This window comes from Onychomys torridus, chromosome 10 (genome assembly GCF_903995425.1).
Source record: "Onychomys torridus chromosome 10, mOncTor1.1, whole genome shotgun sequence".
Classification (NCBI taxonomy): domain Eukaryota; kingdom Metazoa; phylum Chordata; class Mammalia; order Rodentia; family Cricetidae; genus Onychomys; species Onychomys torridus.
Window position 1 is genome coordinate 31,604,305 of NC_050452.1, and position 17,371 is coordinate 31,621,675.

The 17,371-nt window shown below is 49.8% G+C and overlaps 1 protein-coding gene across 1 annotated transcript in view; it reads left to right on the top strand.

Annotated features, from left to right (window-relative positions):
* The window catches only part of Evc2 (EvC ciliary complex subunit 2), an 89,595-nt gene that overhangs the window by 44,349 nt on the left and 27,875 nt on the right, over positions 1 to 17,371 (top strand). Inside the window, exons 11-14 of the mRNA XM_036200958.1 lie at positions 3,077 to 3,236; positions 6,153 to 6,607; positions 10,709 to 10,913; positions 11,835 to 11,951. Of these exons, the coding sequence (XP_036056851.1) occupies positions 3,077 to 3,236; positions 6,153 to 6,607; positions 10,709 to 10,913; positions 11,835 to 11,951 (937 nt within the window). The remainder of the gene's footprint in view (positions 1 to 3,076; positions 3,237 to 6,152; positions 6,608 to 10,708; positions 10,914 to 11,834; positions 11,952 to 17,371) is intronic.

The window sequence follows — 17,371 nt, forward strand, 5'->3', positions numbered from 1 at the left end:
CCGAATGCTGTTGCCTGGCTCATCAAGGGGATTCTTTTGTCGTAAAACTCCCTCACAGTAGACATTTTAAAAGCGTACATGATAGTCAAGGCAATTGTATGATGACCAAACCCCACCCCATGTCTCTACCACTCAGGCCCTGCTAGCTCTGACTCTTGGCTTTATGTCCTGTCTTGGACTGTTTGGAAGAGCAAATTCTGAGCCACATTTTCTGGATAAATCCATGAAGAAGGCTGACACCGATTTTGTGGTGGGACAGTCCACTTCTCTTCAGGCTTGAGCACCTGTAGGACTTAGCATTGGCCCTCGCCACTGAGTGTAATAGACATGGAGGCTTGGCTTGGGAGAGGACCAGCATTGGCCCTCGCCACTGAGTGTAATAGACATGGAGGCTTGGCTTGGGAAAGGACCAGCATTGGCCATCACCACTGAGTGTAGTAGACGTGGAAGCCTGGCTTGGGCTCACATGGTTTTTCTTGGTATCACTGGGGACCACTGTGAGTGAGTGGTGTCATGTGATTGGTGTCAGGCAGGGCTCTCAGAAGCTCCCCTCATTGCCTCTGTCACAGTCCCTGCCCAGCCATGCTGTGAGGCAGCTTCCTCATAAACGGGGAGATGCTGTTTAGGTGTGAAACAACAGGGGTGTGTCTGTGAGCTTGGCCCTGCTGGTGACCTGCATGGTTTTGTGAATTGGTTCTACACCTCAGGTCATATTATGGGGACTTTGCAGCTTCCTGCTGTGGTTAATAAAGATTCAGTAAGATGCAGATTATGTAGGCACTGCCCATCTTAAGATGGTAATGGATTCATCAGCGCAGTCTGCTTGGCATTCCTAATTAATTTTCACTGGAATGAAAGGACTCATCACCTTTCCCTGAAGAAACAGCAGCTGCTTGGCTGCCCTGTGTGCTTTCCAGCAAAGGGCATCTTACCTCTTATTTTGAAGAGTGGGCACAGATTTACACTTCCCTCCCTCCCTTCCACTTCCCCTCCCTCTCTCCCTTACTCCCTCCCTCTCTTCCTCCCCAGCTTTCTCTCTCTCTCTCTCTCTCTCTCTCTCTCTCTCTCTCTCTCTCTCCCTCTCTCTCTCTCTCTCTGTGTGTGTGTGTGTGTGTGTGTGTGTGTGTGTGTGTGTGTGGAGGTTGGGGGTTGACACCGAGTACTTTACTCTCCGGCTTTCCACTTTACTAATTAAGACAGAATTTCATCACTGAATCTGGAGCTCCGAGATTGGCTATCCTGAGTGGCCAGCAAGCTCCTGGGATCTGCCTGTCCCTACCTGCCTCACCATCACCACCACTACCCCACCCCCCTCTCCTGCCTGGGGTCACAGATGCATGCTATGCATGCCCAGCTTTTCACATCCCCGCTGAGATCTGAGCTTAAGTCGTGGGTTTGCACAGCCACCTCTTTAGCTGAGTAACTGTGTCCCTAGCCCAAGGACATCCCTAAGGCACCTTCCTACCCCATCCACCAGGATTGTCTGGTCTGTGCCGAGCTGGGGGATGCAGACAGGCTGAGGAAAGTGATAGCAGAAAAAGCACACACTTGACAAGGCTCTAAGACAGATAGAAACAGCAGGACAGATGTCAGGAGAGCTTGTGTAGGGACTGGCTCACACGGTCACAGAGGCTGGGAACTCTCTGCAGCTGTCCAAATGGTTGTTGTAAGTCAGTGAATCCCAGTCTGAGAGCAGATATGGTGTGGCTGACACACAGCAAACTGTGAGGCTCAAAGAGGGGGTTCCATCCTTAGTACTGTACGTTTGCTCTACTTGGAACTTCATAAGTTGGGAGTTGTCTTCACATTCTGGAGTTGTCTCCTTTTAGTTGCTCCCACAGAACGTCACAGGCAGGACACAATGCCAGTTAACTTGGTGCATAGTCTGTCAGGAGCCTGGAAAGGCTGAGACTGCGTCTGCTGAGGGCCTCCTGTTGTGTCAGACCAGGCAATAGGTACTGCACTGTGACAGTGCTCAAGAGAGAAGGGGGCAAGGGCCTGGGACCCCCCTTTCATGCTTAACCCACTCTGTGGTTGATAGTACTTGATAGCACTGATCATCTCTTTAAATTAAAATTCAACTGTGTATATAAAGTTATGGGTTTCATATGGAATTTCATAAGTGTATACCATTATATGTAGCAGGAATCTTAAAGAGTCTTAGTAATAAAATCAAACCTGGGGCCAGTTATTGGGGTGATTGATGGAAGATCAGAGACACAGAACAGGCCACAGCTTCCTCACCTCGCCATTTCCTCAGCTGGTCTTGTTTCCTTAGACTGGAAGCTTCTGAGTCCTCATTCAAATGGATCTCAGCTGAACTGTGCTGCTCAAAGCCTAAAAGCTTAACCAGCCAAATGCTGCTAGTTTCTGGTCTCCACGCCTTATATATCTTTCTGCTTTGTGCCATAACTCCTTGGGATTAAAGGCGTGAGTCACCATGCTTGGCTGTATCCTTGAACACACAGAGATCCAGGTAACTCTGCCTCTGGAATGCTAGAATTAAAGGCATGTGCTGCCACTGCCTATCCTCTATGATTAATATTGTGGCCATCCTGTCCCTTCTCTTCCCCTCTTGCTGGCCTCCTTCTTTCTTACAAATCACCCCCTTTTTCTGACTTAACACACTGGTCAAGACTCGGGCATTTTGAAGGGAACATTCAGACCTTAGCATGAGTCCCTTGTTCATATCCTGTTGTCATCTGAATGTCACCTACATGTCCCTAGAAGTCTCTACAGCCTCTCTTTGGCTTTCCCTCCTCTTGACCCGGGACTCTTGGTCTCCCCCCCTTCTTAGGAAGCACTCTTCCTACACAGTGGTCTCTGCAGACATCTTTTTCCCCTCAAACCTCTGCCTATTTCTGACCCATCCAATCTGGGCTGAGCTTAATCCTGCCATCTCTGTGAACCCTGACCTCACTCTGCTGGTCTGACACTTGTGTCCCAGTGGCAACTTCTCCTCCTGGAGGGTTTCCAGCTTGAGAACAGCCTGATAAGACCTACACACTCAGCCTCACAGCAGTCCAGCCTGCAGACAGAAGGAGCCCACATTCCTGACTCCATCTTCTCCGTGTAGGGCTGGCTACTTGGACGAAGATCAGATGGAAATGCTGTTGGAGCGTGCACAGACAGAAACCTTTTCTATAAAACAGAAGCTGGACAATGACTTAAAGCAAGAAAAGAAAAGGCTGCACCAAAAATTAATAACTAGGAGAAGGCGAGAACTTCTGCAGAAGGTATGTGTGAGGCAGAGCGCTCTTTATTTCTGCCGAACCCTTCCCACGGGGTAACAGGCATAAGCACAGAATGATCAGAACTCATGGCATGATGTGCCATCTGTGGTTGATTAGTAGTGACTTCTTAGAATGCTATGTGGAGGGGGATTCCGTGTTACTATGCAATCTTAGTACAGCAGAGTCTGTGGTGGACTAGTAATGTCTGCATTGGAAGGGACTCGAGGGTGATGATAGGTACTGATCTTTACGTTTAAGCAATGCTCTGTGTGTTAGATAAGACAGTGTTTTTAATCCTTATGAGGTGCAAAAGTGGCCATCATTCTTTCACTGGGGAAGGCTTTCCAGAACATGTACAGCATAGATGGGACCTGAAGACAGATAGGTACTTGAGGCAGGCAGGAGGGACAAGTGCGAAGTTGCAGGCAGTGGGGCAGCACCGTGTTCCAAGTGTAAGTGCTGAGACCAGAGTTCACTACTGCATTTAGCAAGTGTAGAGAGCAGAATGGGGCTGGAGTCTGTGGAGGGGCGAGGCCAAGGCTGAGCTTTGTGAGACGTTAGAACAGATTTGGAAGTCACATGGGACCACAGAGACCCCAGGGTGACATGAGGTAACTGTCAGCCCACCTGGGTGAAGAGAAGAGAAGGGACAGAGAGCCAGGGGGCTTTCAGCTAAATTACTAGAAAGTGTTATTTTATTTTATTCTTTGATAATCTCATACATGAATTCTATGCATTTTGGTCTTCTCCGCCCCTTAGATCTCTTCCTCAACTTCATGCCCTCTTCTTTTATTTTTGTCTTTTATCAAAATGTGTGTTTGATCATTTTGCTTGCATGCATGAGTGCGCACCATATGCATGTATGTATGTATGCATCACATACTTACCTACCTGCTGTCCAGAGGCCAGAAAAGGGTATCAGAACCCCCGGTACTGGAATTATAGATGGTTGTGAGCCACCATAGTGGTGCTGGTAATCGAATCCAGGTCCTCTGGAAGAGCAGGCAATGCTCTTAGCCACTGAGGCATCTCTCTGGCCCCCTTCTCTCTATATATATTTTAGTATATAACCTACTGAGTCTAATTGGTGTTGCCCATATTCACATGGGAGTAGCCTGACACTGGAGCATTGACAACACAAGGGATCATATCTCTGAATGAAACACTCTCCCCTGCAGCTGCCGACTGCCTGTAGCTCCTTAGACTGGAGTGGGCCATTTGAGCCCTTCCCTTATCTTGCCAGAATGCTCACTTGTTAGATTTAGTGCATGTCCTGTGCATGTTGCTATAGTTGTTGAGAGCTCATCCTTGTCTTGTCTGGGTAACACTCTCATGGCAGCCCTCCAAGTCCTCCAGCTTTTACAGTCTCTCTGCCCTTCTTCCTCAATGTCCCCTGAGCCTTGGGGGAGGAGGTGTGATGTAGATGTCCCATTTGAGGATGAGCATGACCCAGTCTCCTGTTCTCTGCTCTTCGAGCAGTTATGAGTCTCTGTGTTAACCACCACCTGCTGCAAGTAGAAGCTTCTCTGGCCAAGATTGTGAGCAGTGGTGATCAAGAGAGCCTAGAAACTGCTTTTTAGTATCAAGTCGTGTCCAACAGAAAGCCATGCTTGTGACTCTGATCACTGAAGAACATCCCATCACTAACTACCCCTTCCAGTTCTGAGGGACTAAAGTGGGCCAAACACGGGGGCCCAGGAGCCTCATCTAGACCCTCTGGCCCCATCAAGGTTAATTCTGGAAGGAGGGCTGGACTCCAGTCCTCACTACAGATTTTGCTAGTGTCCTGCAAGCATTATTTCTAGCAGTTCCTTTTGATAAATATTGTGACTCAGAAGTAGCAATAGCTCCATGAAGGCTGTATGTTGTATCCCCAAAGGACACGGCCTGACACATGCAGTCAATAAATAATTGACTCAAAAATTGTTGAAGGACTGGATGAATGGTTGTACTGGCCACAGCATGAACAGATGGGAGAGTAGCGCCTTGTGTTCTTAAATAGAATGGAGAGTGTGGACCCACGGTTACAGGTCCATGATGGGCATATTCATACAGGACAGGTCTGTCCTACTGCAGACCCTTAGCACTGGACTTTTGTCACCCAGGAGGTCCTTTCTCCAGGACTTGCTTCAGGTCTTCTTTAAGAGGATCCACTGACTTCCTCATTATGTTGTGTCTCACAGGTATCAGCATTGGCTTCCCTGCTCAGATATCATGCTTTCTACTGACCGCATGCTGGGCACACAGTAGGGCTAACAGCAAGTGTTCACTGCTGCAGACTCTACCATAGGCATTTCCCCAAGGGCTGAGCATATATTGAGCAACTCATGAGAGTCCCTACTGTAGTGTAGGTGCTGTTACTACTCCCATTTGACAGATGGAGAAGTAGAGGCAGAGGGAGAGCCAGACTTGTGTGTGGGAGAGTCAGGATAGAACCCTGGTGAGCTATCTCTTGGGCTTTAGCTAGTTAATAAGTAGCTGCTTGTCAAATATGAGGTTTTAACCTGTGTGTGTGTGTGTGTGTGTGTGTGTGTGTGTGTGTGTGTGTGTAGGAGAGAGGTTGGTGAGGTCTGAATGAAGGGTCTACTTGCACAGGTTAGGAAAACCCTCAGCTGCTGAGCTACATCCTCAGCCCTCTTAACTTTCACTCTTTACTTTGATACAGGATTCACTATGCTTCCCAGGCTGGCCTTGAGTTTACAATCCTCCTGCTTTGATCTCCCAGGACACTGAGCTGTCAAGTCTATGCCACCAGAGCCTGGGGTTTGGTTTTGCCAAGGACAGTTTTCTAAATGTGAGATTGTTGGGCACAAGGCTGTACATACCTTTGGTGTCCCCTGGAGTTTCTACAGAAAGCACTGTCCCTCTTCACCCTTGGTCCCTGCCCCATTCAATTGTCCTCTCCCACATTTCTGCCAGCACAAGGAGCAGCAGAAGGAGCAAGTGTCCCTTGGCGAGGCCTCCAGCACTGCAGAGGATGCCATCCAGTACCTCTACCAGTGGAGGAGTGTGATGGCTGAGCACACCGCTGCCCTGGAGGAGCTGCAGGAGTGCCTGGACCAGGCTGCCCTGGATGACCTCCGGGTCCTGACAGTGTCACTGTCTGAGAAAGCCACAGAGGAGCTGAGGCGCCTGCAGAGCACAGCCATGACGCAGGAGCTGCTGAAACGTAGTGCACCCTGGCTCTTCCTGCAGCAGATCCTAGAGGAGCACAGCAGGGAGTCTGCAACCCGCACTGCGCAGCTGGAGGCAGAGGAGAGAGAACATGGCCAGGAGCTGGTGCAGGGCGTGAGGCAGCGGCTGCAGCAGGATGCACCAGAGGCCTGCACTGAGGAGCAGGCAGAGCTGAGGCATTGGGAGCACTTGGTGTTCACGTGAGTGATGATGAGTGGGCACTCTCCGCATCCTTCCCCACCACACTGGGAAGGGAGTGGTCCATGCAGGAGGGAGAGGCAGGATGGCTGAGCGTGTGATGCCATCCCCAGATGAATAAGATCTACAGTGTTTATTAGTCATACACACTGGGCCTACAAGTCATACAGGATTACATATGACCTGCAGGGCCATCATGGGATGAGGCATTGTAGGCCAGGAAGGTGGGTAACCCAACTTCCGTGGGGGACATAGACTTATGTGGATCATCCAGTGTGCCAGGGAGTGAAGTATGCCTGATCCTTCCATGGTATGATATGGTATGAGTCAGGTGTGGTAGTCAGGCCTAGAATTCCAGCACTTGGGAAGTAGAGACCAGGAGATCAGCCAATTTGAGGCCAGCCTGGGCTATGTGGTGCCACAAAATAAGAGGCCAGCCTGGGCTATGTGATGCCATGTCTCAAAATAAAATAAGTTCTGGGGAGTTGGCTCCGTTGATTAAGTGCTTGCTGCACATGCATGAGGACCTTAGTCAGGATGCCCAGAACCCAATAAAAGAGCTGACTACAGAGCCTGTAATCCCAGCACTGAGGAGGCAGAGACAGGAAGACCCCTACAGACTCTCTCAAAAAAGTAAGGTAGAGAACAATTGAGGAAGATACCTAACAATGGTCTCTGGTCTCCACATTCATGTGCACACACATGTACATGTACTTGTACATGTACACACACACACACACACACACACACACACACACACACACACGAACATGTATCTGTACATATACTCACAATAAAAAAAAAAAAAAGGCAAGTAAATAAAAAAGAAATGCTACCTTGCCAAGCCTTGTGGCACACTCCTATAACCTCAGCATTCAGAGGCAGAAAAAGATCATGAGCTTGAGGCTAGCCTGGGCTACATAGTGAGACCCTACCTCGTAGGACAAAAACAAAAGAGATGCACTGTCTGGTTCAGGGACTTGAAGAGTGTGCGTGGCTTGCTGAGGTTGTTCAAAGCCTCTCAACCCACCCTGTGTTGCCAGGATTCCAGTCCCGGCACTGATGATGGCTCAGTCCCGGCACTCCTCTGCTCTGGTTTTGCCTGGCTTGTTACCCACTCACTCATGATTTGAGCTGTTGACGGTCACAGTCCACACAGAACTCTGTAATGGCTACTCCTATAGAGCACATCCATCCCGGAGTAACCAATGCTCCTGCTTTATCACCAAAATATGACGTGTTAGACACAGCTGGGGAAGCTGTGGACGGTCGGTGGCAGAATCCGGGGACTCTGTCCTACAGCTGCACTTCCTGACAGTTATTTGGCCCAGGAAGAGGGTCTTTGGTGTGTGTGTAATGATGGTGGTCCACAAAGCATTGAGTACTTGCTGGAGGGAAAGGGGAGGAGCTCCAGACATGGCCATTATGGAGAGAGCAGGGCGGTATAGATGGAGAAATCCACATTTAAGTTGTATGTGTGAATGTGGGAAAATGCTAAACCACTCCTGGTCTCATCTTTCTAGCCTGTAAAATGAGGTTATGGTACTGAATCCTTTGGGGGTGCTTTCTGCAGTGTGTGGTGCCGTCTGAAGTGTGTGTGTGGTGCAAAAGCCCGGGTTGTACTTGGGAACCTGTGAGTAGACACTGAGCGACACCGTGTCTATGTGTAATTGTCTTGTACTGTATCTATAACTGTAACTGCACAGTGCTTTCCCCAGGAACCAACCTTGCTGCCAGGAGAACAATTCGAGTGTGTTCAGAGAGTGGTAATGACTCGTGTGTATGTGTATGTGTGTGTGTGTGTGTGTGTGTGTGTGTGTGTGTGTGTGTGTGTGTGTGTGTGTCCATGAGTGTATGGATGTACCCATGTGACATCTGAAGAGGCTGGGTGTCCCCCTCCATCACTCTCCACCTTACTAACTTAAAACAAGGTCTCTCACTGGAAGCTTTACCATTTCTGGTGGGCTGGCTGGGTGGCAACTTCTCAGGATTTGCCTGTGTCTGCCCTTCAATGTTGTTAGGTACATGCAGCCATGCCGGCTTTTTATGTGGGTGCTGGGGATTTGAACTCAGGTCCTCATGACTACACAGCAAATGCTCTTGCTCACTGAACCACCTCCCTAGTTGCTAGTGATATTGCCTTGCTGGCATTCAGCAGTCTCCTGGTCGGCCCCACCTGCTTTGTGAGTCTGACTTCCTTTGTCTTCCAGGGTCAGGTTAATTGTTGCCTTCTTGCCCAGGAGAATAGACGCTGTCTCCTCTGAACAGTAAGAATCAGATCCTCAAATGCCACTTCTTATAACTGCCATTGATCTTTAGTCCACTCAGGTGAGGCTCAGCTCAGACCTTCCCACAGTCCCGTTGGTGCAGGACTCTTTGAAGCGTTTGAATTCCATCTGACATTCGCACAATCCAACAATCATTTCCTTCTGCTTCCTTTGGACCCTTATTGCAGGGAGTGTTTCCGAAGCCACCATCAAGTTAACCACTCATGGAATAAAGGGACATCTCGCTTGGCCATCAGCAAGCTCTTGTGACTTCTCCAGGGGTTAAGGAGGGCTTAACCCACAGGCTCACACTGCCAGCTGCATCTATACTTTGCTGATTTGAGACCCTGAGGGTTGTGACCTGCATTTCTGAGGCATTAAGTAAAAATAGCTCTTCATGATGGTTCTGAAACACAGTTTGTAAGCTGGATGGGCTGCAGCAAGCACCTCTGAGTAAAGGGGGAAGCTGATGCAGAGAAATAATAGTGCCTTTGAGTCTCAGCCACAGACTCCAAAACAAGTTTCTGGTCCAGTCCTGAGCCCCACCAGGGCAGGATCCTGTCTCACACATGGCTGTTTTCTGCTGCCCTCTGAGTGATTGGTAATGGGACCAGGCCACAGGGCCAATCTATTAGAAGGTTGATGAGAGTAATGATTATTCACAGCAGAGTCCCTGTAGCTCAGGAGTCCCTGTTACCAAAGAGTAATAGGCAGAGGCTGTCCTGGGAAGAGGGACCAGGCGAGGCATTCAAAATATGGGGGTGTGTCTTATGATGTCAACTGAGGACAGAAGGCATCCCTGAAAGTCAGACTCTATTTCCATCAGAAAACTTTCTAGAACTTTTCAGTCCCACATCCTACACTCAGAGTCTGAACATGCGGAGCCCCACCCCTGACTTCCTACAGCAGGCATTTTGCAAATATTTCCCAGTTTCAGAGCATGTTTCTTGAGGCTTATGTCCATAGAACACTGCCAGGAAAGTCAGACAAACCTTGCTTGTCTGCACAGAAACATGAAGAAGATGGATATAGGTACACTGGCCAAAGTGGGAGCCGGGAGGTATCTCTCCCAGCATCGCTCATTCCCTGAGGTTCAAGGCTGGGGTAAGGGTTCTCAGCGAGGCAGCCAGGATCTGCTCTGAGCCCTGCCCCAACCTTGCCTTAAAGCCACAGGCAGATTTTCTCCTGAAGTCTAAATGAGGCTGTGGATGGGGCCATGTCCCCTGTTGGGACTCAGGGGATGCCCTGCTCCTTGTTTGGGGCATAGTTGCCAATCCCTGGCTCTTGTGGACTCACAGACATACCACTTCTTCCCTCTACCTTTGATCCCCTTGGCCGGAACTCTCCCATGCTGATAAGGACACACCACTTGTATCCTGAGCTGACCTGCTCCAATGCCTCTAATCTTAACTTCTTGTATTTGTAGGACTCCATTTCTAAATATGCCTCATTCCTAGGGTGGTGTGGGGTTGACCCTGAACAGATGATCTGGAGGACCCTGTTCAGTGCCCAGCACCCCACCACCCAGCATGGTGCCCATCATGGACTGGGTTGTTAACGAGCCATTGGTCACTATCCTTTATGCGGTCTCAGTGCTGTGCTCTGTGGTGAAGTGAACATCCCTTTTCTGCACGTATGACGTGCTGCTTGGCTGGGTGAACAGAGACTCATTTGTTTGACAGAGTATTGCACACTGCCTTGTATATACTATGTACCCAAGAAATACAAAGGCATGGAGAAGCATCTAAAGCCGTTGCTCCAGGCAGGGATTTAGTCCCCTCCCCACCCCTTGCCATGTTGTCTCTGACCCAGTCTGCGGTCACTGTCCCCTCTCAGGAAGCTCTGCTGTGCGGCCATCTCACTGTCTGAAGAAGACCTGCTCAGGATGAGGCAAGAGGCCCAGGGCTGCTTCACCCAGCTGGACCGGAGCTTGGCCCTCCCCAGAGTCCGGGCACGAGTGCTACAGCAGCAGCTGCAGATGGCCTGGCGGGAAGCAGAGTTCCGGAAGCTGGACCAGGCCCTGGCTGTGCCCGAGCTGCAGGTAGGAGCCATGTCTGGACTGCCCATTGCAGAAATGACTGAGGACCCATGGGGTCCTGTGCCTCCATTGGCTCTTAGCTCATCATCTCCCTGCCTCCCATTCACTACTCTCTAGCCATGGTGGCCTCTGAACACTCCTAAAACTTCTGAGCTTGCCCTGATCTCAGGGTCTGCATTAGACTATGATAGTGCCAAGACCAGCACAAACAATGACCACCAGTAGCCACGAGTGTCAGCCTTCTCCCAACTCATAGCCACACTCTTGGGCTTTTCCTGAGCATTACACAGGGTGTCTGGGCATCACCTAATTTCTCCTGCCTCCAGCTCCCATCACTTTCTGATTCAGGGGTCCAAAATGCCCTTTTGTATGTAGCACAGAGGTGGGTGCTCATCTCAGCTCGGCAGAGTCGTGAAAAGGGGCTCTCTCACACTGGTTCTAAAGGCTGAGAGCTGACAGCTACCTTTAGTGACACCTCTTATGTGCATCCATCCTCCAGATTCCCGTGGACTAACATAGGACAGCCCTGACCCAAGGCTACAGCTCTGTTTGGCCTTTTCACATCCTGTTGTGGTATCTCTGTTCTACCTGGTCATTCCTTGGACCTCTCAGGATCTCTGCACCTACCACCCTAGGCTCAGCCTCTGCTTCTAGGGAGCTCAGCAGAAGATGAAGCCTTTAAATTCTCTGCTTCCTCTGCCCGCAGTATGCTTAGTAGTCTAGTCAAGTGTCAGCTCAGTGTGGCCTCTGCAGAGGAGCCTGCCTTAAATGCACATCTAAACCCACTGCTCAGGCAGTGGTTGTCACAAAACTGTCTCCACACCACCATGGCCTGAGGTGGAAGTCTGCAGTTTAGTCCCGTGCACACCTCCCTTTTGCTTGGGAAGAAGCCAGCGCCTTCTCTGACCTTTCACCTTCCTACAGTCTAAGGCAAGAAAGCTGCGTTCCAAGGGCAGAGGAAAGGCGGATCTTCTGAAGAAGAGCCTGGAGGATAAGATCCGTCTCTTTGAGGAGCGGGCCCCTGAAGACCTGGCTGACAAGGTAGGGCTGAGTTCTGGCTGTCTATAACATGCACAGCTTAGAGAGCAGAGACTACCCATTGCCACCCAAGTCACAGGCCATGAGTGTCCAGTCCTCCAGATGGGGCCCATTCCTCAAAAGTGCTCTGATTTTCTCCTTAGGAAACCCTCTTCCTCCTCTTCTCTGCCTAGAGATTTCTCATCATCCCTCAGTTTCTTCCTTTGTCATATCATGGTAGCTGCCATATTGGAGCTCTGTCCTAAGGCATTAGTGTATGTAATTGTCTGTACATCTCCAGGAGTGTGTGTGTGTGTGTGTGTGTGTGTGTGTGTGTGTGTGTGTGTACACATGTGTGGGGGACTAGAAGTTAACCTAACATGCCATTCCTCAGGAGCTGTCCACCTGGTTCTTTGAGACAAATTGTCTCACTGGGACTTGGGGTTCACAGTTTAGGTTAGGCTGGCTAGACAGTGAACCCCAGGGGTGCCCTTTCCTCCTCCTCAGATCCGTGTGAACCACCATACCCAGGGTTTCTCATGGGTTCTTCAGACTGAACTCAGGACCTCACGCTTTTGAGGCAAGCACTTTACAACTGAGCCGTCCTCCCCACTCCCACTCCCACCCCATATATCTGCACAGCCTCTCCTCGCTTGTTACTTCTCATTTGTCCAAGGTGTGTAGCACAGTACATAGTACACCCAGCCTGTATCCCTCTCTGCCAGGATGTAGCTCGGTCCCCTGCTCTCCTCGGGTGCTGTCTCCATCTTCCCATATCCTCCCTTCCAGGAAGCCTCCACAAGCACTGTACTGCTTCCCACTCAACCCTCCTCCACCTCTTTCTTAACACCTAGCATACTGTCCATCTGCTTCTCAAATATTATGAGCAGGCAGCCATGGCTGGGCACCATCTGTGTGACCACTGACAGAGGATGTCCTATCCCTGCACCCACAGGGCACACATGATAGTTGGGAGCGATGGATGGACCATGCAGACTTAGCGAAGGCCACAGACTGTGGTTGGGGCCACCGAGGGAGTGAAGAAACATGCTGGTGTGATCCCAGTGGCGGGTGTCTGCCCACAGTGGGATGTTCTGAAGATGAGACATGAGCTTCCTGGGACATACAATACTAGAATGACCACTGTGTCATAGTTGCTGGATGCTCACGTGTCTTGTGCACCACAGAGAGAGTGTGTCAGGGAGAGTGCGGCCACATGTTAGAGATGCTGGCTTTTCATGCTCCGTGCCTAGGTTTTGGTGGCTTTTAAAATTAAAATGTCATTATCTTTTGATTTCTTGAAACAAGATCTTACTATGTTACTAGGCTGGCCTTGAATTCCTGATCCTGCTGTCTCAGCCTCCTAAAGACTAGGGTTACAAGTGCATGACACAATGCCTGGTGTAATTTGGTAGTTTTAGCACAAGTGTGTTGGGACACATCTGTGTGGTCTGAACTTGAGCTCTAGATTCTGCTCAGGGCCTGGTCAACTGCTCCTTTTAGGTACAGTCATGGGGTTAACATCTCCAGGGACCTGAGTCTCATGCCCTTCTCATGTAGGCAGTGACTATAGCCAAAGAATGAGTAGAGAGGGATGAACTGCTACCTTCATAGTGTAAAGGTCCGTTCAGAAGACACAGACCAGTCCTACATCCTAGGGATCAAACTGACCCCATCAACCAATCATGATGTCACCAAGACTTCCCGGGGGGAGAAGAAGGCAAAGTCAAGCTTCCAAGGAACAGGCAGAGGGGAGCTGTGCATTGAGTTCCCAGGACGAGGAGAGGAGGGACCTGGTGTGGGATGCAGGGGCTGCTGACTGATGGAGTCCCCATTGTAGCAAGACTGATGGGAGTGTTTCCTCCAGGGCCTTTGGTCTATAGTCCTCTAGGAGAAGGACCCGCCAGACTGAAGTCATGTGTTGTCAAGGGAGTTGTAGCTAGAGAAGGGATTTGGCTAGATTTGGTTTGTGAGAGAAAATGGGTGTCCCGGTCCTGACTAAATGTTTCCACCGTACCAGTGTAGAAGTGGCCTAAGGAATGCAAGAACTCTCTGAAAGGATGCTCTGTGGATGTGCTGAGCCAGGGGGAGGAGGCTGAGGAGAGACAGGAGCCTGGTGGAGCTTATCAGACAGCAGGCTGGAAACTGTGGGAGCCAGCTTGCTGATACTGTTGATGTGGGGCAGCCCACTGAGAGACTGCTCTGTTCCCTGGGTGGCCAGGAACCAACTTTGAGTTGGCAAAGACAGATGCACACCAGTTCCCACCGCCTCTCCCAACCCTGCCTCAGCTCCCTCTGCTCTTTTGAGTCTGATTGACTGCCAAAGCTCACATGAACAGGAAGGTGTTCGAACGTTGCCATGGCTTCTGGGTCCATGAGGGAAGATTCTGTGCTGAGTAAGCCAGGCCTCCCAGAGAAAGACATTGAGAGGTACTGTCACTGTGACGTCCTGTTTATTCTTTGTGTGTATCTGTGCAGAGGCAGATGTCTAGGCATGTGTGTCAAAGCCAGGGGGCAACCTCAGGTGTTATTTCCCTGGCACTGTCCACCTTTTATTGTCATGAGAAAGGCTCTCTCATTGGCCTGAAGCTTGCCAAGTAGGTGAAGCTAGCTGGCCAGGCAGCCCCAGGAATAGGCCTAGCTTTATCCCCCCCCCCCCAGCATAGGGATTTCAAATGCATACTATCATGCCTGGGGTTTTTATTTTTTGTGGTTGTTTTTTGTTTTTCGAGACAGGGTTTCTCTGTGTAGCTTTGTGCCTTTCCTGGAACTTGCTTTGGAGACCAGGCTGGCCTCGAACTCACAGAGATTCATCTGGCTGTGCCTACCGAGTGCTAGGATTAAAGGCATGCACCATCAATAGCCAGCTATGCCTGGGTTTTTTTATTTTGTTTTTAATGTGAGTTGTGGGCCTCGAACTCCGGTCTTCATGCTTGCAAGGTGATCACTTTACCAACTCCCAGCTCCATCTGCGGCCTTATGGAACAGGTCAAGCTCACGAAGATCTGTTTCACTCTGGCAGTTGCCCATAGCATTGAGCCAGCAGCATTCCCCTCCTCCAGAACTGAGACAGATTTCCTCTCTGTGCTTGTGTGTTCCTTCAGGGTAACTGAGGGGGTGATGGCAGCCCCCCTCGGAGGTGAGTGACACACTGAGTTTACTGTCTCACTATAGTGGTCAGGGGTTCTCTAGAGTGCCAGAGCCAATATGATACACATACAAAGGCAGCTAGACCCAAGGAAATCTGCTCTGGAAATTATGGAAGCCAAGAAAAATCCATGTTCCACAGTCTGCAGTGTGAGGAACCCTGAGAGCTGGAGGAGTAATTTCTGTAGTTCAAAGGCCTGAGACTGGGGCTGTGCTGAGGCTCAGAGTCTGGGGCTTGATGCGCAGTAGAACTAATGTATGGGCAGAAGGGTGGTCCAGCTTGAGAGGAGAGCGACTTTACCCTTCCTCTGCTTCTGGCTCTCTTCAGAACCTTGGAGGGTTGTAGCACAAATCGTAACAGGTAGTAGTATTAATAAAAATCAAACCCGAGCCAGGTATTGGGGTGAATACGGGAAGATCAGAGAAACAGAACAAGTCACAGCCACCTCACCTTGCCAATTCCTCAGCTGATCCTGTTTCCTCAGACTGGAAACCTCTGAGTCCTCATCCAAATGGATCTCAGCTGAACTGTTACTCAGAAGCCTAAAAGCTTAACCAGCTCTAGTTCCTGGTTTTTATGCCTTATATACCTTTCTGCTTTCTGCCCTCACTTCCTGGGATTAAAGGCTGTTGTTACTACACCTGGCTGTTTCCTGTGTGGCCTTGAACTCACAGAGATCCAGGTGGATCTCTGCCTCTGGAATGCTAGGATTAAAGGCATGCCTGCCAGCCTTTTCTGGCCTCTATATCTAGTGGCTGTTCTGTTCTCTGACCCCAGATAAGTTTATTAGGGTGCACAATATTTCGGGGAACACAATATCACTACAGGGGGTTGCTGATGCCCACCCAGGTAGGTGAGGGGATATTCTATCCCATTCAGATGATCTCAAGATTCATCTCTTCCCTAAACTTGTAGAACCTTGGGCACCCCTTCCTTAGCTCAGCCAAGTGAGTACCGGCAGTGAACACCACAATCACATTTCAGGTCTTGGATGTTCTCTCTTTCCTGCCACTGCCTAGAACCCCTGTGTTGAGAAAACAGAGAATATGCACAGCTTTTATACAAGGTGTCTTACCCCGCTTTTATGTGGGTGCTGAGGATGTGGATTCAGGTCTCTGGCTTGCATAACAAGCACTCTGGCAACTGAGCCATCTCCCCAGCCCTGTGCCTCCCCACTCTCCATCTACTATCTTATCTGTCAATCTGTCAAGCATCTCTTGCTACATTTCTCCCTAATGCTGAAACTTGAAGGGCTCCCATGCCAAAACATAGAAGTCACCATTGCCTCTCAACCTAGTATAGTATCTCAAGATATACTCAGTGATTGGACACATAGGTTCTGAACTCTTTGATGTTTCAAGGATCCTGGAATCTCTGCATGAACTGTTCACCTACTGTAGTGAGGCACAGAGCAGACGCCACTGTGCGTCTCACAGATGAGAAGATTGGGGGACCGAATGATCTTCCAGCTCCTGTCACAGAGCTGTGAGCAGCAGAGCATGAAGCTTTGCACTGTGCATCCTTGCTCATTAGCGGGTCCATTTGATGGACACCTCAGCTCACCCTTGGCATGCTTCTCCTGCTGCTTTTGATCAGCGGCCATGAGAATACTCATAAATATTCCTCAAGAGCATGTAAAGCTAAGTGAAGATGACAAGCCCATGGTTCCATTCACCTGTTGTTCCTCAGTTTGTTTTAATGACATGCACCTCCCCCATCTCCATTCACCCATTCATTATTCATTGACTGTTTCCAGATTTCCTGATGGGCTACACATGCACACTTCCTCAGGAGTATCACACTTGGGGGGTAACTTCATGCCTGCTCATCAACAGCATGCCCCAATTGTGCTTCTGTGGCTGCCAGGCCAGGCCATTATGCAGAGGCAGCTGGTATTTGCCGGGACACTTCTTCAAGGTCCTCTTGACTTCACAGGCCATTACTGTTCAAGCATGAGAGTACCGTGTTCACTTCAGGTGGCCTGACAAGAGAGTGGGTGGTATGGGTCCTTACAAATGTCTGTCTTAGGGAGGGGAGGAATGTTCATACAGCCCCAAAGCCCAGAAAGACTCCAGCTAGTCCTTCTGTCCTTAGGCCTGTTTTATCCCTTGAGGCAGCTGTCTGCATTTCCCTGAAGCACCACTGAGAGAGAGAGAGAGAGAGAGAGAGAGAGAGAGAGAGAGAGAGAGAGAGAGAGAGACAGACACCAAGTCTTTGTTCGTGTGTGGCAAGTACTGTACCACTGAGCTACCCCTAGTCCATCAGCTAATGTTTCTATGCTTATAGTTTACCTCTG